General features: G+C 42.9%; 1 protein-coding gene across 2 annotated transcripts in view; it reads right to left on the reverse strand.

The window, feature by feature from the left end:
- The window catches only part of LOC119911377 (G-protein coupled receptor 4-like), a 286,949-nt gene extending 266,960 nt beyond the window's left edge, over positions 1 to 19,989 (reverse strand). For both annotated transcript variants that reach the window (XM_038730262.1, XM_038730261.1), the window contains exons 1-2: positions 19,846 to 19,989; positions 16,566 to 16,778 (exon numbers count right to left, since the gene is read on the reverse strand). In XM_038730262.1, coding sequence (XP_038586190.1) covers positions 16,566 to 16,763 — 198 coding nt within the window. In that variant the 5' untranslated portion in view covers positions 16,764 to 16,778; positions 19,846 to 19,989. The remainder of the gene's footprint in view (positions 1 to 16,565; positions 16,779 to 19,845) is intronic.
- Between the last annotated feature and the right edge of the window lie 346 nt (positions 19,990 to 20,335).

Below are 20,335 nucleotides of genomic sequence, written 5' to 3' on the forward strand. Positions count from 1 at the left end.
ATATCAGAGGAGAGGAACTTAACTAGCTTTCATGGATATATTGGCTGTTACACATTCTTAGAGAATATAAGCAAGATACAAAAATGGCATTAGATTATTGACAAGATAAATTTCAGAGTGACATTTAAACATTAAACGGCATTTCAGACGATGGCATGTAATACTTATTTTGTCCACTTGGGGGAGCTCAGGTTACATGACGATAGCTTGGATTAACCCTAAAACAATCTTTGCTCAGGAGCTGAGGAATTTGGTTAGTTAACACTAAATTCAAGCTGGCACATTAATCGAGTATAGGATGACATTTCTTAATCATATCCTTTCTAAAGGAATTGTCAGAAAGTATTGTGAACAAGCATTGGTGACACATAAAATGAAGGAATGTCATTAACCTTGCTGAAAATTAAAACACTGCAAAATTTACTTATTTAGATTCTTTTCAGCAACAATATCAACAACAGATAGCAACAACATGGTAACATAACTACTAACCTAAGAGACAGCACCACTACTAACTTAGCAAGGATTATTATTTAAAGAGAACAACAGTTTATATGAAGCATTGTTTTAGTTCAAGAAGGTCGCAATCCTGGCTTATCACGTTTGCACATCAACTGAAAGAAGAGACGGGAGTGGTGTTTTATGGCCCAGCCATTCTATGGGAAAAAGGGACCAGAAGTCCGGTACTTTGATGTCCTGAGGCAAAAAGAAGTGTCCAATCCCTCTCCCTATAGGGTTATAGGGAGAGGGATTGGACACTTCTTTTTGCTGTCCTGCTAAGTGTCTATTGACACCTTTACGGCGTCCTTAAGCAATGCATGTCTGATTGAGTCTCTGCAGACCCTTACCGAACCCCAGGCGATGTCTCTAGTTTTTGCATGTCAAAAGGCCAACCTCCAGGAGAGGAAAACTTTCCTACCCCCCTCCTTTTTCTCAGAGAGAGAGGGAAGGGATTTTTGAGTCTCCAAATTATTTGATATAAAATGCACAAATCCAGTAACACTGTTGGTTCACAACAACGCAACCTCTCAGAGACCTGCTGAGAAAGTCCAGTATGTGGGCATGGGGACCGCAACAACAGCAGGCCTTCGATAGCATCAAAGAAGAGCTGATGACATCCCCGGGGCTTGCATTGTATGATCCTAACACTGAAACGCTTGTCTCCGCTGACTCATCCTCATATGGGATGGGCGTCGTTCTTCTCTAGCGGCAAACACTCACAGAGTGGAAACCTGTGGCGTATGCCTCGAGAGCCGTCAGCAGCGCTGAGCAGCGATGTGCCCAGATTGAGAAGGAGGTGCTGGCATCAACATGGGCCTGAGAGAGGTTTGCAGAGTTCCTCATCGGGAAGAGTTTTCACTTTGAATCTGACCACAAGCCCCTGATTCCTCTACTCGGCTCAAAGAGCTTAGATGAACTTCCTCCATGCATACAGCGTCTGCGCATGCGTCTAATCAGGTTTGCCTACACCATATCACACAAGACATTGCAACTGTGGATGTGCTGTCCCGAGCTCCTGTCAGACACACTGCAGAAGGAGGAAATCAAGCTCTATGTTGACTCTGTCATAGCGAGTCTCCCAGCTACAGAAAAGAGGTTTAGAGAAATTCAGAGACACCAGGACGATGACCTCACACTCCAGCAGTTGAAGAAATTCTGTGTTGAAGGATGGCCAGATAAATTCTCCACTGAAAGAGAGTTCCAGCCCTATCTGCCATTTTCAGGTGAGCTCACAGTCCAAGATGGTCTACTACTGTACGGCAGCAGGATAGTCATCCCAGCATCACTCAGGGCAGACATCCTGTCCAAGCTGCATGAGGGCCACCTGGGAATAACAAAATGCGAGCTAAACATTCAGTGTGGTGGCCAGGCCACAGCAGAGAGCTGACACAAATGGGCAGCTGTGGCTCAGGAGCTAGAGCGGGTTGGCCAAACTGACATCCACAACATCTGGAGCTGTGATTGATGACTTCAAGTCTATCTTTGTATGTCATGGTATACCTGAAGTGGTCGGCTCAGACAACAGCCCACAGTTTGCATTCAAGACCCTCAGAAAGTTCGCACAAGATTGGGGCTTTAGTCATGTGACATCCAGTCCCCATTTCCCACAGAGCAACGGGGAGGCGGAGCGTGCTTTGAGGACAATCAAAAGTCTCCTCAAGAAATATTATTTCTGATATTTAACAGTGATCTTATCAACACCATGGAGATTTAAAAAGGAAAATAATTGTATTAAACAGAAATAGCTAAATTAATCAACCAGCAAAGCAAATTGCATTCCCTAGAAATAACCATGTGGCAGCTGTTTCTAACCTGATGAGCAGCAGATGAAATATATTATTATACTTTTACTTGAGTAGGTTTGTCATTTTTTCCTCTAGCTTTTTATGGGAGTAATTGTACTTTTTCTTGTATTAGCACTGACATGATGGACATGAGACAGGACAGCAGCGATGGGGGCAGGAGCAGAACAGAGTTAAAGCACCAGTTTATGGTTAGATTGATGATGATATGGCTTATTTAGTTATCTACTCAAAGGCTCAGCTGAAGTGAGTACTTTACTTTAGGAGAGTTAGAGAGATGTTTCTAGTTTTGAAAATGTATTTTAAAGACTCATTTAGTTATATATACTCTACGTCCATAAAATTCTCAAGAATGCAGGAATAAAGGTCTCTAAAGACCCAGAGGCCCCGACAAATGCTTTTTCCAGAGAGTGGGCTGACCAGGGACAAACTGCTGGGCCACGTTTTTTTAAACTTGTGTCCTGAGGTGTGCATGTGTCTCTGCTACGTGTTCATAAACAACAGAAAAGTAGTCAGTTGTCACACATAGACATACTGTATATTCTAAAACTCATAGTAAAAGACTTTGTTAGGCCAATAGCATGTCTTCAGAGTTTGCATTGAAGGCAGTTCTGTGTTCACAAATTTGTTGCAGGGAGCGTCAGGGCCAAGTGAAACACAGGAAATATCCCAGACAGCTCACAAGTGTATAACTAAATTCATTTGTACTGTGGCAGCTACATTAACTAGCAGCTGTTCCGTGGTTTTCATGGTATGTAGTCTGTTTTGTTCTAGTTATTTTATACTCCGTCTCTACTTCACCAACTAACGCGACCCACCTTACTATCCTGTGTACCACTGTTGATTTAGTCTGCAAGAAAGGATGTAACAGTAAAAAAGCTAATGTGGAGCGATATGTTTCCTAACGTTAGCGATGCAGCCAGGAGCAGCCAGCTAACGCTACATTAGCTCAGACCTGCCGCTGTTTGCTTATTAACATCAGTTTAGGTTTATTGTCGTTTTACCGATACTCAGGTACACAGCTTCTCACCTCTCAGTTGCTGTAACTAATGTGACCCACATAATATACAACACTGCAACAAAATGGTCACAACAACAAAGAGGAAGAGCCATCCACTAACACTAGTTACAGTAAAAATACGTACTGCGTTCTAACTGTTATAAAGTGTGACACAATCTTACAATATTCAGTCCAGCTCACTAAATGTTTCATTATCATCCAATACATGTAGCTGTGCTCACATTGCTGAGCCTCCGGTGACAGATTCACAGATAGTAAAGATAGTTACTGAAAGCAGCAGCAGGTGAGCTAACGATGTAGCACGTCGGCTAAATGCAGTAAATGTACAGTGATCATGTAACGAGCATGGATTAGTTCAAGCTGCAGCTGATAAAACTATTACTGTAACGTTGCAGTGGGAATTTACCTGAGTTCCCAGCTCTGTCTGTCTATAGTCACTGTCACCTTTTTTCGGGAGGATTGTGCCGATATGCGGCTCGCTGCGCTGAATGAAAGGTACGGCGCCGGTGTTGATCTGCCTCTGAGACGGGAACCTTTAAGTAACAGAGCCTGAACATGTCTAAGAGAAAATCCACAGCCACATGGGTGGTGACCCGGAGAGAGCCGGGTTTCTAGGGGTTAACACGAAGCTACGTGGCGCCCGACAGCGTGGCTCGAGAAAAAACAGTAGTTGGTTCTCCTGTCTGTACACAGGCAGGGTGCTAAATGAACTGTTTTGTCCACCAGCCAGTAAACGCTCAAAGTCAGTAGATTACCATTGTTTTTAGCTGCTGATGAAGTAAATCTAGCAGACATTTGCATATTTTACCAGTAACTGGCTGGTAGATGGTGCCATGTTTGGACCCTGTGTACAGGTTTTTTCATTGAGTTAAACTACAAGAAGCTAAAGTGTCTCTGCGATATTAGAGGTGTCTTGAAACAGAGCAGCAAAAGCAGGCTGCTGCCCTGTGCAGGGGTGACTGAGTCTTGTCCTGGAGTAAAGCTTAAGAAAACCTGCACAGCAGCAAGAAGAGGATGTTGCCTATTTAGAACGATAGATGATGAATTGTAGACATGATGGAAAGTCTGACACACAGTAGCTTGTAGTCTAACCAGGAGCCTTCCATGGAAGACTAACAAGAAGTGAGCCTCCTGCCAACAGAGACTATAGTGTGATGTTAGTTGGTTGATAAATAACTGATAAGTGATTGAGGATGCTGAATTATCAACAATTTTGTTATGTGGCTGCAGTGAGGTCACATCAGCACGTACAAATATTTGTTCACCAGAACTTATCCAAAGAAGGTTAAAGCCAAGGGCAACTGGACTTGGTAGAAGAAACTAGAAGACATTTCGTCCCTCATCCGAGAGACTTCTTCAGTTCTGACTGACTGGTAGGGAAACTCAGCTATTTAACCTCAGTGGGGTTGTTTCACCGACTTATCTCTTAACTCAGGAACCTGTAGAACCAGATACATGTTTAGACTGTTTTGCTTCACTCAATCTTTACCAGCTAACTTCAATAATTTCTTCATCTAAACCATCAACCTGCCTCTTAGACCCCATCCCGACTAGGTTGCTTAACTATACTAGATATGATCAATCTATCTCTATCAACAGGCTATGTACCACAGTACTTTAAAGTAGCTGTAATTAAACCTCTTCTGAAAAAGCCCAAACTTGATCCGGATGTTTTAGCCAACTATAGACCTATATCTAACCTTCCATTTCTCTCTAAGGTTCTGGAGAAAGCAGTTGCTAAACAGCTGTGTGACTTTCTACAGAGCAATAGTTTATTTGAGGATTTTCAGTCAGGATTTAGAGCTCATCATAGCACAGAGACAGCACTGGTGAAAATTACTAACAACCTACTTATTGCATCAGACAAAGGACTTGTCTCTGTACTGGTTTTATTAGATCTTAGTGCTGCATTTGATACCATTGACCATCAGATCCTATTGCAGAGACTGGAATATTTCATTGGCATTAAAGGAACCGCTCTAAGCTGGTTTAAGTCCTATTTATCAGATCGATTTCAGTTTGTACATGTTAACAATGAGTCCTCCATGCACGCCAAAGTTACTCATGGAGTTCCTCAAGGATCTGTCCTTGGACCAATCCTCTTCACTTTATTTTACTTCCTTTAGGCAATATTATCAGGAAACATTCCATAAGCTTTCACTGTTATGCAGATGATACTCAGTTATATCTATCGATCAAGCCAGATGAAACTCATCAGTTAGCTAAACTTCAAATGTGCCTTCAGGATGTTAAAACCTGGATGACCTGTAATTTTCTCATGTTAAACTCAGATAAAACTGAAGTTATTGCTCTGGGGCCTAAGCACCTCCGTGACGCATTATCTAAAGATATAGTTTCCCTTGATGGCATCGCCCTGGCCTCCAGCACCACCGTGAGGAATCTTGGAGTTATCTTTGATCAGGGCATGTCGTTTAAGTCTCACATTAAGCAAATTTCAAGGACCGCCTTTTTTCACCTACGTAATATTGCGAAAATCAGGAACATCCTGTCTAAAAATGATGCAGAAAAACTAGTCCATGCATTTGTTACTTCTAGGCTGGATTACTGCAATTCCCTATTGCTCGCAAAAGTCCATTAAAACTCTTCAGCTGATCCAGAATGCTGCAGCACGTGTTCTGACAGGAACCAGGAAAAGAGCTCCTGTCTTAGCTTCTCTGCATTGGCTTCCAGTAACATCCAGAATAGAATTTAAAATCATTCTTCTCACCTACAAAGCTCTTAATGGTCAGGCACCATCTTATCTTAAAGAGCTCATTGTACCTTACTACCCCACCAGAGCACTGCGCTCCCAGAATGCAGGGTTACTTGTGGTTCCTAGAGTCTCCAAAAGTAGACTAGGAGCCAGAGCGTTCAGCTATCAAGCTCCTCTCCTGTGGAACCAGGTTCCAGTTTGGGTTCAGGAGGCAGACACCATCTCCACATTTAAGAGTAGGCTTAAGACTTTCCTCTTTGATAAAGCTTATAGTTAGGGCTGGCTCAGGTGAGTCCTGAACCATCCCTTAGTTATGCTGCTATAGGCCTAGACTGCCGGGGGATTTCCCATGATGCACTGAGCTCCTCTCTCCTCTACTTTCTCTCCCTCTGTATGCAACCTCATCCCATTAATGCATGTTACTAACACAACTTCTCCCCTGGTATCTTGTGCTTTCTCGTCCCTCTCCTCTCTCCTCCTATCACTTCCTGCAGGTTTTCTGGCTCTGGAGCTGTGGAGTCTGGATCTGTGGCTGCGGGTCACCTGCTGCCCCCGTGTTCCTGCTCGACACCCTCTGCTACAACTATTGTTACTAGTCCTATTGTTATATTGTTATTATAATCATTAACATTACGATTGTTACCATTAAACTACTATAAATATCTGTACCATTTTTCATTTATCTATAGCAACATCACCTTTACTGTCTGTACCTCTGTGTGTATATTGTGTAGGCTGCCTTCTCTCTCTCTCCCTCTCACCTGCTCTTTTATGAAAAGCGCTGTGAGATAACTGCTGTTGTGATTTGGCGCTATATAAATAAATTGAATTGAATTGAATTGAAGGCTCCATCAGACCCTTGTTCTGTTTATAAGCTGCCATTAGGTCACATTATACAGAACAAAATCCAATACCATTGTTATGCTGACGACACGCAACATTGGCTACATTGGGGTACACCCTGGCGACAGTGCTAACCACTGCACCACCGCGCCGCCCAAACCATCTTCAATAAATGAAAATAAATCTCATATCAATGTGTCTAGAAACTTCTTGGATCTGTGTCTGCAAGTATCACAGCTGCAGCCAGAAACCTGTGTCTAATATTTGACTGAACTTTCCTTTGAAAACCACATTACACAAGTTGCTCAAACATGTTATCAAAGGAGGAACATCACAAAAATCTGATCTTTTCTCTCATGGCCTAAACTCAAGAAGGTCATCCATGCATTTATTTCTTCCGGTAAGATTTTTGTAATTCACTTTTTGCAGGGTTAAACACAAAAATCTTCAGCAGTACATAACGCAGCTTTTAACAAACACTGGAGACAAGATCACATCAGTCCTGTTTTAGCCTCACTCCACTGGGTAGCTGTAAGTTCTAGGATTGATTTTACTGATAACTTTTAAGGGACTACATGGTTCTGCTCCAAGCTACATTGCCCAGTTGCTGCTCCCCTTTGAACCAGTACGCAACCTCAGGTCCTCGGGCAGGGCTCTGTTGGCTGTTAAGGGCGCTTTCACACCTGCAGTTGGGTTCATTTGGACCAATTGAAAAAAATTATACACTGTTGCATTTTAGTTGTGTTCCGGTTCATGTTCACACTGCAGTTGTAAAAACAGACCAAGAGAAATAACCATGACGTTATACAGACTTACGGGTAGCTTGTTGATTGGACAGCTTTGGCGATTGTCATCCTGCATCATCAGGACCCACGTGGGGAAATCAAACCTCAGTGACTGACAGATGTTTATGCAGCACTTTAAGGCTTCTGATCTGTATCACAAAGAGCTCACAAAGAATAATTTATTATAAGCACGATTAGTTATGTTAGACCACAGATTGACTGCTTAGCCTGTAAAAACAGGACATGTAGTACAGGAATAATTCAGGGCTTATTAGTCTATAGTATACTGTGGAATCGCTGTCACAAATGTTTTATGGACTTAATGAACTGACAGGGTAAACGGAGTACTTTTTTAACAGATTTTAACCTATTAATCAGGGAAAATACTTGCGCTGACAAGTATACGTTACCAAATGATTTTCATAAACACAGCCTGAACACATGTCGCGGTCAGCAGATGGATTTATTAGAGGTTCAGCTTTGGAAATAAAGCTCAGGTCACATGTCTACTATCATAAAATCCTGAGGTTGGTTCGTTTGCTTTCACACCACAAGTGACCCGCACCAGAGTCCGTTTGAAAGCAAAGACCTACTTGAAGTGGAGGTCTCGATACGTTTGTTTGGTCCGCTTTTGGATGGACGTCATACCTGCTTTAAAAGCATTAACATAAGCACTTCCTTGGCAGCTTGGTGGGAACTTCTCTTCACCTATCCCATGCAGATTAACCCCAATCTGGAATAATCCTGACTTTTGCTCATTTCTGGGTGGGTGGTGTCCCTGGGCCTGGGGGCCCGTTGTCTCCTCTCCTCGCCTGGGCCCTATTTGGAAGGGGTGGGGCTCCCTGCTTCCCCCTGCCGGCTCTCTCACAATGGCGGCATTTGGGAGTATCTGGGGCACATGGCTGGTGTTGTCGGGGAGGTTTTGGTGCTCTCCTTGGGGGTACTTGACTGGGGGGGGCTGGGTCCGATGGGGCTCGGGTTCAGGGCTCAGGGGCTCAGGGGCTGCTGGCTCTGCCTGCACTCTGGGGAGTGATGCCTCTGGCTGGGCTGGGGGACTGTTGGCCTGGTTCTCCCGCGTTATCGCTCCCTGGCGGCGGGGAGCTTCCCTGCACGGCTTTCTGCTGTTCTTCCTCGAGGCGGGGTTCATCTTCCCCCGGGACATGCGGTCTGGGGTCCTTTGCGCTTTGGGGGATCGCGGGGTGCACTGGCTTCTGGGGGTGGGGGTTTCTGGGCGCTGCGCGGGTTGATCCGGTTGTGGTTTGGAGGGCTGCGGTGGGATTGTAGGGCAATTGTCGATCTCTGATGCATTGTGCTTTTTCCCTGGGCAGGGTCTCTGAATGGCTGCTGGGCGTCTAGTTTGTACATGGGAGTCCGGGGGAGGCATTTCCTCATTGGCTTGGAGGGACCAGTTTGCGTCCCCGTTTTGCTTCGTTGGCTTCGGATTCATGCTTCTCCATTTCTCTGTCGGCCAGTTGTTGGACCCCTCTGGATACCGAAGTATAAAGTTAGTTTTTGGGATGTACAGTGTGAGTGCGGGGCAGGGCTGTGCTCCGGTTTATTCTGGGCTTGTGCCTGGAGTTCTCAGCCCTTGACGGGTGGGTGGGTTGTTAGTGGCATGCAGCTGAGCTGGTTGATTTTGCCTCGTTGCTGGCTTTGCTGGTGTTACACGGCGGCCAGGGGGCGTGCTATGCATGGGGGATGTCGGCTGGCGCTGGCGGCCTTAGTTATGTGTCTGTATGCCTTAGTAGCATACAGACACATTCACCCACTCGCACACAGACACAAACAAATTTAGGTTGTCCCTGGTAGAATTATTCCTGATGCTTTTCTTTCAGTTACTTATTGAAATTGACTTGACTGTTTCTTGTTTTCATTTTTCTCTTAGTTGTCTTACTATGTCAGCTGTTTATTGCTGCTGTTCGGCTGCTTGTCTTTTACTATTATTATTATTTTTATTGTTTGTTTTTGTTTGTGTTTGTTTGTTGCTTTTCTCCTCCCCAAGCCCCCCTCTCTGTTCTATTGCAGGTTTCTGGGCTCTTACAGGTCTTGTCCTTTCTCTGTGCTGTCTGTTTTTGCCCCCCCATCCCGTGTCTGCCCCCCTGTCCGGCCCGGTGACAAATCAATACATAGTTAAATAAATAATAAAACAGACAAAGGAGTATTTAATACTCTCTTGTTAAAGTAAAATCTGTCTGGCACAATATGGTATCCAGGTCATCATACTCTATACCAGGCTGCTGGACAGGACAGGGTTAAAAATAAACAAAAAAACCCAAACAAACAATTGCCCCCAAGCCACACGGCCCAATGTAAGCAGCTTGTTTGTCTGTTTTGAAAATAAGCATATTTCACTAAATATAAATTTAAAAGCATATTAAAAAAGGGTGTATTAAAAAAACAAATCACCAATTAACACAGGGCAACATTCTTTGTATAAAGTAATGTGTTTTTATATGTGTTTAACAGAAAGTGTGAATATTATATAGGCCTAAGTCTGCGTTCCTTTCCCTGTCAGTTTGTCTGTATAGTTGACTTAAAGTAAGATGGTATAAGACCCAGCAAAATCAAAGAGAATGAGTTGACTTGTAAAAAGCAATTTTATGAAGTTAGAACAGAGAGAGCAGAGGATGCCTGACATCTAAAATAATTGAACCATTTAAAAACTCTTATGTTAAATGATTAGCTGTAAAGTCATTACTTTGAGGTAGCCTAGGCTTTTACTTGAGATGCAGTGGGTTGATATGACTTATTTTTCAGTGTTCCAATTGCCCCCATACACTCTGACTCTTTGCATTTAATTAAATATTTTAGTCTTGTTCTTATAAGTGAAAATATATCAATTGTATTATTAATTAGTGCACATATATGCGTTTCTTGTATCAAAAGATGACTAGTCTCTAGTCTCCCCTACTCTTTATTTTTAACTATGTATGTAACTTTGATAGAAGTGCTGTATAAATAAAGTTTATTATTATCATTATTATAATATATCCTGCTCCCTGACAAGCTAACAAGAAAATCAGTGTTATTCACTTCACCTGTCAGTGTTCATAATGATGTAGCTGATCAGTATGTGTGTCCTCTGAATGGAACTGAAATGACTCAATCCTGAATTAAGGTTTTGAACTGTGTTCACTGTGCAGCTGATCAAGTCATTACTTTAAGCTTTTAGCAGTTTATCTTCCAGAAATGCAGTTTGTAGTTTTCAAAGTGTCCCCTGCAGAAAGCCAAGGTATTTAAAGAAGCAGTCTGACAGTTTGGGAAATCTGCTTGTTCTTGTTGGATCTCAGCTAATAATGAGCTAAAGGTTAAAAAGGGGAAACATACAGTAGACTTTACTAACTTCTACTGAAACATGTTGGTCTGATCTGTTGTGACTGTCCCTGTCACACTTTATCATTTCTGCCCCAAATTCTTATCTAAAAAAGTCTGGAAACTTCAGAAAGTGCAGGATGCCTCCCTGGTAACAGCAGGTTGGGCTTTATGTTCATATAGACAATAGAGATTTGTCAACCAGCAGAGATTTTGTTGAACCTTCATTTGTCAGCTTTTAATTCACTGAGTTGCTCAAAGACAACCATTCACAGTTTGGTCTACAAACTGATTTTTATTGGATTTCCAGAAAAAAGTACTATTTCATAGAAACTGACATAAACTGTGGTTTAAGATTTTCTCCAGATTGCCAAAAACACAACAGCTGCTGCAAAACAGCTGCTCTGAATCCCATCCTAAACAGCAGCATGCCTACCACTAAAACAGCAGAAATTACACTTAAAAAGTACAAAGTGCTAAAGACGTGTTGAGATGCTCTCCCTGTGTTAAACATCCAAACAACAGTCCAAATAAAGATTTAGGAAGAAGACAGCGAGGCGGCTAGAATGAGCTCAGTTCATCTAAAATAATATCTGCTTTGCTTCTGGGATTAAAGGAGAATAATGACAGACATCAACTTCCAGCTCCAAACTAATAAAACACATTTTATTTCCATGTGTTGAAGCCATCACAGTGAACCAGAGCAAGTTGACCAAAACATTTCCCAGCAGCCACTTCTCCCACAGCAGAGTCCAAACAGTGCTTCCTGTTCTCTACAGTTAGGTGTCTTATTGGAAATGGTCTCAGTAGATGACAGGATCTGTCTCGTCTCTATCCTTTCTATTGGCCTCCATTTCTCCTCCTGTTTCCTCCCCTTTCTCTCTCTCCCTCTTTCTCTGCCTACATCAGCGGTCGCCATTAGAACAATAATATCTGGCCCGTGACATAATCACTTCCTGTTAAGGGATTGGACCTACAAAATAAATTCCTCTACTTGGAGATGCTGGAGAAATGAAAATAACCATCTATAGGTTGATGGATGTGTCCAATCACCAGGACGCACACCCTGCAGCACATGTGAAATTGTGAGATTGTGAAACAGTTTCTTCATAATTATTTAAAGAGAGAGAGAAAATATATTTGAACACAACCATCCAATCGAGGGGCCTGTTGACTACTGACTACTGGTTTAAATTATTATTTGACTTTGTTCTGGCTCATCATCTAATGGAATAAAAACTGATGGACTGCTGTCAATTATGCAACAACACACAGAGGCCAAAAGCTTGTCTATGAACCCTTTCCTCATGAACACATACAGGAACAAGTCTGCAAGAGGATTCAACCTAACAAAGATGAAAAACAAGATGGCGAGGTTCTCATGGTGTTTTAAATTCACAAAATGAAGTATGATAGGCAGGAACGGCAGGTGAGAGCAAAGATGATTGACAGCAGGACAATGAAGTGGTATTCTATTCTATTCCACACTGGCAGCAGCGGCTCTGTCTATGCCGATCCTTTTCTGTAGCACTTTGTTTATATTCTTTGCAAACTATGCTTCCAAATCTGAGAATTCAATGAATGCAAGCCTGCTGCCAGATAATAGGCCTGCTAGCTTCCAACATCTGCTGGATAGCCACCTGCCTGCGCCTTGCACCTAGCATCCGTTTTTGGGGAACTTGCCTGGATATGTTCACAGGAACCCTTGGGGCTAGTGGTCGGTGGTGGTTGATGTGGCACGCGGCATCCTGCGCAGCCTCAACCTCTTGTCATTCTGGAGCCTCCACTCCACATTTCCACTGTGTCTTTGTTCCCCAGCTCAGGTGAGTCTTGCCCGGCTCTTTGTCCACATCGCAGACGACCTCTTCAACCTTGCTACAGTTCAGTACTGCAAAGGTCTCACTGCCCTGGACCTCAGGGATGGAGCCACCCTGCGTCACTGTGAAAGAGCTGTTGGATGTCACAAAAGCTGAGCTAGCTAACCTCTGTGTTCCCTGTTCCTCCTGGGAGTCAGTTGGCTAGTTTCCTAGAAACTGAGCTGATTATCAACACTGAGACTGTGTTGCCTGGAGCTGCAGAGGTGGCTTCTGATAGCATCCAGTTACATCCAGTCAGTGGTCCGACCGACACCTGCTCCTGGTTCCTTGTTTCCTGTTCAGCTTCCTGAGGTCACTGTTCACCAGCACCGCAGTCCCATCTCTGGTTCCCAGTTCCACTGTCCCGACAGGGTCTCCAGTTTGTCTGTCCAGTTGCCTGCCCAGTCGTTGGTAGCTAGTAGTTGGTCGCTGTCCGGTCACAAGTCCTTTGCCTGGCAGTCCCATCACTGGTCCACAGCTTTGCAGCCTTGTTTCTGGTTCCCTGTTCTACTGCTTCACTGCTGGCCTTCAGAGGCCGCCAGCTTCCTGCCTGGTCTCTATCGGGTCTCCGTCCTCGTTACGGCCTTCAGATGGGTTCCGGCCCGATAGCCAGCATCCTACCCGACCTCTGGAGAAGTCTCGCCCTCAATGCCAGCCTCCAGAGGTATCCAGTCCTTGTCCCAGGCCTCTGGCCTGCCCTGCTGAGGGTTTCTGCCCTTGCTTTTGGCCTCCTGGTCGACCCCATAACCTGGCCGTCCCTCCTTCTCATGCCTGACAACATTCAGGTCATCCACCACAACTGTCGAGCTCCTCTGTCCTGCCTTCAGGTTTTTCTGCCCCAGCACTGGGTTGCACCGACTATGTGTAAGTTCAAACTTAGCCTAGTTTGAACGTAATTTCTAACTTTATGTGCTACTAACGTTTTAAGGGTTGCACCAGCTGAAATATGTCCAACGTAGACATAAGTTACAACTTAAATCTTACACCTAGCCCTTAATAGGTGTAAAGTCCTCCATAAAAAAAGTTGAGCGGTTGTCATGGCGCATCGTTTTGAAAAGTGGGATAACTTGAGGAGGAGCAAATTATGCAGGCTGTTTTGCGTAAGCAACGCGTTCTCAGTGATAGATTACACCCTTTGGACATTTATGATGATATTGATTTGTACTCACACTTTGGTTTTCCATGCACAGAGATACTGAGGATTACCGACCTGCTGGCAGTTGACTTGCAACACGACACGGACAGAAACGGTGCCCTCAGTCCTTCCCTACAAGTGTGTCTGGGACTGAGATATTTTGCTACAGGATTTCATTTCAAAACTTGGTTGGTGATTCAAATCAAGTGCATAAATCTACTGTGTGTAGAACAATAAGAGCAGTTTCACTATCACTATGTCAGCACTTTAATGACGTTAAAAAAAAAAGTTTCCAACTCAACCTGAGCAACAAAATATGACCTGTCAGAAGCTCTACCAGATTTCCCCGACATACTTGGCTGCATAGATGGCACGCACATCAGAATCAAGGGACCCAAAATACATGAGAATGACTCTGTAAACAGGAAGGGATACCACTCAATCAACTCTCAGATTGTATGTGATGCCGACCTTGTTATTACCAATGCTGTAATCAAATGGCCTGGGGCAAAGCATGACAGCTTCATCCTCAAGCAGTCTAGCCTTTGGAGAGACTTTGAGGCAGCAAGTTACCCCGGGAGGTTTCTTGGAGACTCAGGGTATCCACTGAGAAAATGGCTCATGACCCCATACCTAAACCCAACAAGTGTCAGTGAGCAGCGCTACAATTCAGTGTTACAATAAGTAACATGCACAATGACAGACAGGTAGCCTTTCCCTAGCCTATTCTGTGCCCGCAGCTAATATCTGTCTTACTTTGGTCATATAGGCGTCCTAATGGAGCCTGACAGAGCTGAATGAATTTGGAACTCGGAATGTGTTTATTTTTCATTCTTTATCTCTGCATGTTTAGACCAAATTCAATAATAGTAAAATAGATTAGTTATTCCTTACATTTTTTCGCTGTCTAAAATAGCCTAATAGTGACAGTGTGACAGAGGAGTTGACTGTTTGCTATGGCTCATGTGAAAGTGTGATGGTGTATCCCTGTGCTTTAAGATCTTCTTATTAATATTTTAATGTTTAACTTCTTTTTCTGCTTTAAACTTTAGTGTTTTCTGTGCGAGCTTCTCAATTTCAGCTGTATATAGTTGACATCTCAGTGTGTTCACATCCTCTTCTGTGCCAGGAGCAGGAAGCCTTCTGCTGCCTTTAGCGCGCTTAGCTGGTGGTGGATGGCTGCTGGACTGAGACGACTGTGTAGGTTGATTTTTGGTCACATCTGATCCAGTAAAGGTGGGCTCTGGCGGTTGGAGGGATGCTGGTTCAAGCAGACATGCTTCTGCAGATGGGGGGAGAAGTTGTTCAGCTGTATGAGAGGGGGCTGGTGCTGCTGCTGGTGGGAGAGATGTAACTGAAACCAGCGCTGACGCTTCGTTTGCTGGTCCACTCTCAACCCCACCGAAAATGCCAATCAATGAGGGGGAGTCCTCTCCCACAACTAACACTAGCGCTGAGTATGGCCCCATGTCTGGCTTTGGTCCACCTCCTGTTGGGACATTTCGTGGAAAGTCCCAAAGGCTTGCATTTTTAGGTCGCTCAGCTTCTTCCTCACATCTTTTACCTCCCTGTGCTCCACACCATTTGCATTTATGGTGTCCGTTATATCCTCCCATATTTGTTGTTTCCGTTTATTTGTTACAAAGTTGTTAAATTTCGATTCCAATGACTCTTTGTTTTGTTTATATTTTGATAGCAGGATCATGATTTCTTCATGTGTAAAGTTTTTTTTTCTTGCTCTACGGTCAGAAATGGTCAAATCCCTGAAACAGTACACCAACATTAACTTAATGTCAGCATATCATTACAGTAGCTAGGCTAACTAAACTTGACATTAGACACTAACATTATAGTGTTGGCAAGCAAATATATTGGGTCACATAACTCTATAACTAACAACTAGGTCTACTAATTTATAACAGTTTGCTTGTGTCGTTTATTGTTATGTGTTCGTTATAATGTTACAATTTCATCTGTCCGTTGTAGGCTATGTTACGGTTCGTTCGGTATAGGTACCCTTATATTACGCCTATGTTGTAGTAAACGGTTTTACCACTTGATGTCACTGTTGGACTAGCTGTATATTAAGGTTTCAGAGTTATCACCTAATCATAATCCTTTGTCCTTGTTTACGTACCTTTTTGTTGGTGTTTGGTGATTAACAGCTATTTTAGCCGTTAGCCTCTTCAGTATTGGAAAAAGTTGAAAGAGAGAGAGACAAACGGGCGACACTGTTTTGATTAGTATGGACTTTACGGCAGAGTAGCTAAGATGAACCTTATGTCTCGGTGGTGCAACCAAACATCGACACAACTTAAGTCTCAAACTAACTATTTTCAACGTATTGTTCAGTGTGGACTTAAGGTAGAACTTACGTATTGCTGGTGCAACAGGCTGCTGGATTTTGAATGATTGATGAATTGATTCAGAATCATCCAAGTCTGCATCGTGATGCATCTAAGAATGAATTATTTTCCAGACCCCTACCTGTCAACTAGCCCCCAAACCAGATCCAGATCCTTTACAGACAGACAGACTGTAGGACAAACACACCACACAGACAGGAAATAAATAACTCTCAGTCAGAATGTACATACCATAGAATAAAGAGAATAGATGGCCACCAGGGTCAGAGGAAGGCCGACAGCAAGGACTATGCATGTCACTACGTATTGGATGAGACGAAATTTTTTGAGATACTCATAGTGCTCATTGTTATTCTGGTAGTTGAAGGTGGTGTTGCTGTGATCGTAGCTTTGGTCCTGTGAGCTGCTGGTAATGTTGAGACCTTCCATTCTTCAGAGTGAAACCTGTTTGAGAGATCAGGTTATTAAAGGGAGCAGGTTTTTAATATCTACCTAACATTGTTCAGTGACATCACTAAAGCTGTGAGGTGAAGTTCACACAAACACAGTGTACCTATAGTTTACCCACAATCATATCAAATCACAAACTGCTGTCTTTCACTTTCTATCATCATTCCTCAACATTTGTTACATTTAACTTTTATTTAATCAAATAAGAAAAGAAGAACAAATATCTGTACGTGCTGATGTGAGGTCGTTACTGCAGCCACAGAACATCGTCCAGCTGTTTCAGTAACTTAATGTTTAATGTTAATGCTCTTTGGTTTAGGACATCCTGCCTGTCTCCTGTACTCGATGCCCCTCTGAGTTTGGATCAGGAGGTTTACATGATGATTAATCCACTTGACAGGGGACAGACTGTGCACTCTTCCTTGTTGGTGTTTGTTCTGACATTATTTCTGGAACAAACACTTGATGCATATTGTTGGGATCACAGGGACCTCACAGATGAAGTCACTCAGCTCTCAGCTACGATTGGCCGGTGACCTGTGACCTATGATGTCACCTCATTAATAAAAACTACAACGCGGCGTCGGTGAAGCCGCCAACCTGACGGCGCAGCGGCCTCCCAGCGTGGCCCGCTTGGAGCAGAACATAAAGTCCCGCTATAGATCCCTGCCACCAGCTGAGTTAGCCAAGCTGCTAACTCTGAGGAGAACAGACGAAGGGCCAGACCCTCTCATCTGGACGATCTAATTAATTAATTAAGGTAAAATACTTTTTCATAATGTTATAATATCATCAAACTTTATCATACTAGGATCAAACTATTTCTTTAACATTAAAGCAGGTTAATCACATCAAACTACTTAAACTAAATAATTATAAACCAGTTAAGAGTGTTCAGAACAGGAGGAAATCTGAGGTTTTTGCTCACAGGGATTTCTTCTAAATACTTTAACCTGGTTTTTTTTTAAGCTTTGGCCATGTTTAACATGAACATCCAACATTATAACATTGTAGATAAGTCATAAAATGTGGAAGCATAAGCAGTCTCCTTTACATTATATTACATTTACAACATTATATTTGTCACATGTTAATACATTTCACAAATTTTATAGAACTGATTTCATCACAACCAACAAACCCTATCTCTGCTGGCAGGAGTCTCACTTCCTGTTAGTCTTCCATGGAAGGTTCCTGGTTAGGCCACAAACTGCTGTGTGTCAGACTTTCCATCATTCGTCATCTATTCTTCTAAATAGGGAACATCCTCTTCTTTTCTTAAGCTTTACTCCAGGACAAGGCTCAGTCCCCCCTGCACAGGGCAGCAGCCTGCTTTTGCTGCTTTGTTACTCAGTTTCAAGACACCTCTAATATCTCAGAGACACTTTAGCTTCTTGTAGTTTAACTCAATAAAAAAACATGGCACCATCTACCAGCCAGTTACTGGTAAAATATGCAAATGTCTGCTAGATTTACTTCATCAGCAGCTAAAAACAATGGTAATCTACTGAGTGGTAGACTTTGAGCGTTTACTGGCTGGTGGACAAAACAGTTCATTTAGCACCCTGCCTGTGTACAGACAGGAGAACCAACTACTGTTTTTTCTCCAGCCACGCTGTCGCACGCGCATACGAGTAGGAGCCATTATACATTCCCCCCCACTTTTCTCCGGCTATTTCGTAGTTGGCTCATAACCGAGGTGGTTTACTATGAGTGACTAGTGAATCAGTCACACTCTCCGCATCTGAATTAGCCTAAATAAAGGGTTGAAATGCGGACAAAAATCATGCAGCCTATAGAAAACATGCGACAGAAGGCAAAGCTAAGTTAAGGGAGAAAAAGAAGAGTTTGCTCCAAAGTGCCTCAATATTAGGCTACAGGCTTTTCTTTTGTGCTGCTGTTACTTATAGCCTACCTGAAGACAGTACTGAGGACGTCTGCAGCAGGGTGGGTAGTGACTTGTTACAAGTAGCCTAATGCAAATTAGCAAAATGACTAAATAAAGTCAGTACTCCAGTATTTTCTTTAGGCCAGTAATCTACATTTAATTTTGCTCTGCAGAGCAAACGTAGACTTCACACTGTAACATCTAAGTCTGATGATCACTGGATTGATTCTGATATATTATCAGTTTCCTGTTGTTGAAAAGAGCATCGCTTTCTTTTGATGGATGTTCGCCTGTTTCTTTTCACCTCATCATCATCAGTTACTATGTGTTTTATAGCGCTGTCCGACGGTGAGTCCATAAACAGAAGCTCGCCGGTGAAACTAATCTTGGCTTTCACTCAGCAGCTACCAGCTGTTATTTATTCAGGAAACAATCATTTTGAGATGCACAGAGAGAGCAAGAGAAAGTCTGGGTGGATAAAACAGTCCTGTTGGGCTTTACGCATGACGCACAGCTTCCTTGATGCAGGCTTACCTGCTTCAACAACGAGCTCCCGAGTTTCTGCCACAATAATTATCTGTGTTGTAAAGATTATTTAGATGCTTTAGGAATAATCAGATTGTATTGGCTGCCTGTGTTATTGCAAAGCAAGCGGCTTGGTTGGTTATATGTCCATAATAAAAGATACAGGCAACAATAGTGGCTGGGCAGCAAAGTGATCTGATCAATACGTTCATAGAGATTTATAAAGGAAAATGAATGTTTTAAACTTGCCAAATTACAGTAATAAAGAAGCAAAGCAAACTGCATTCCCTTGAAAAATAACCATGGTGCACAGCAGATGAAATACATATTTAAATATATAGTAGATTGAGTAATTGTACTTTTTCTTGAGTGAAGATTGTTAGTACTCTACCAGCCTAGTACTCTACTTTATGTTCAGATCCTCCACAGGACAGAGAGAGGCCCCTGATAACAAGCTAGTTTCAATATCAGGTTCTGGCCTACCTCAGTATCAGAAGTCTAACTCCAGACTTTCCTTGCCGTCCCCCGTTTCTCATCAGGGAGTAGAGTATTCAAACACAACCTGGAACGAGTTCCTAAACTCCAGATCTAGAGAATAAGACCAGTGTGGCCCTCGGCTCAGTGTGTGGCAGTGTGGAAGAACCTTACCTTGCAGCAGGAGGAGGAGGAGAGGAAAAATAATCTTTGAGATTCTTTACTCAAAGTGTCTTTTATTAAAGTACAATCAGCAAAAAAGAAAAGAACAGAGCAAAACAGCGTCGACCGGAGTTCTGCTTTTTCAAAATACCAGAAACTGCAACTTATATACAGACACAGACAGGATGTGACAGAACAGCTCATGATGTATATTTGCTGATTGGTTGATCTCTAATGCAGATGAGCTATGATGTCTGTTATCACACCAAACATGGTACACATGAACACAGAAGATATCTGCCCGCCTGTTTCTGTAAGTGCATTCTTTTCACTTCTCTTAAAGTTGTAAGAGTTCAATGATAAACTAGAAAGTTTGCATTTCCAGCGGAAGGTGTGTATGAATGATGAAGCTGAAACGAAATGCAAAAGAGTTTAATTCACAGACAGACAGACAGGAAGTTGAGGGGGAGACAGACAGACAGACAGACAGACAGAAAGACAG

The sequence above is a fragment of the Micropterus salmoides genome, unplaced genomic scaffold, assembly GCF_014851395.1.
Source record: "Micropterus salmoides isolate LMB-PRFRI ecotype aquatic unplaced genomic scaffold, ASM1485139v1 Ms_hic_scaffold_2, whole genome shotgun sequence".
Classification (NCBI taxonomy): Eukaryota; Metazoa; Chordata; class Actinopteri; order Centrarchiformes; family Centrarchidae; genus Micropterus; species Micropterus salmoides.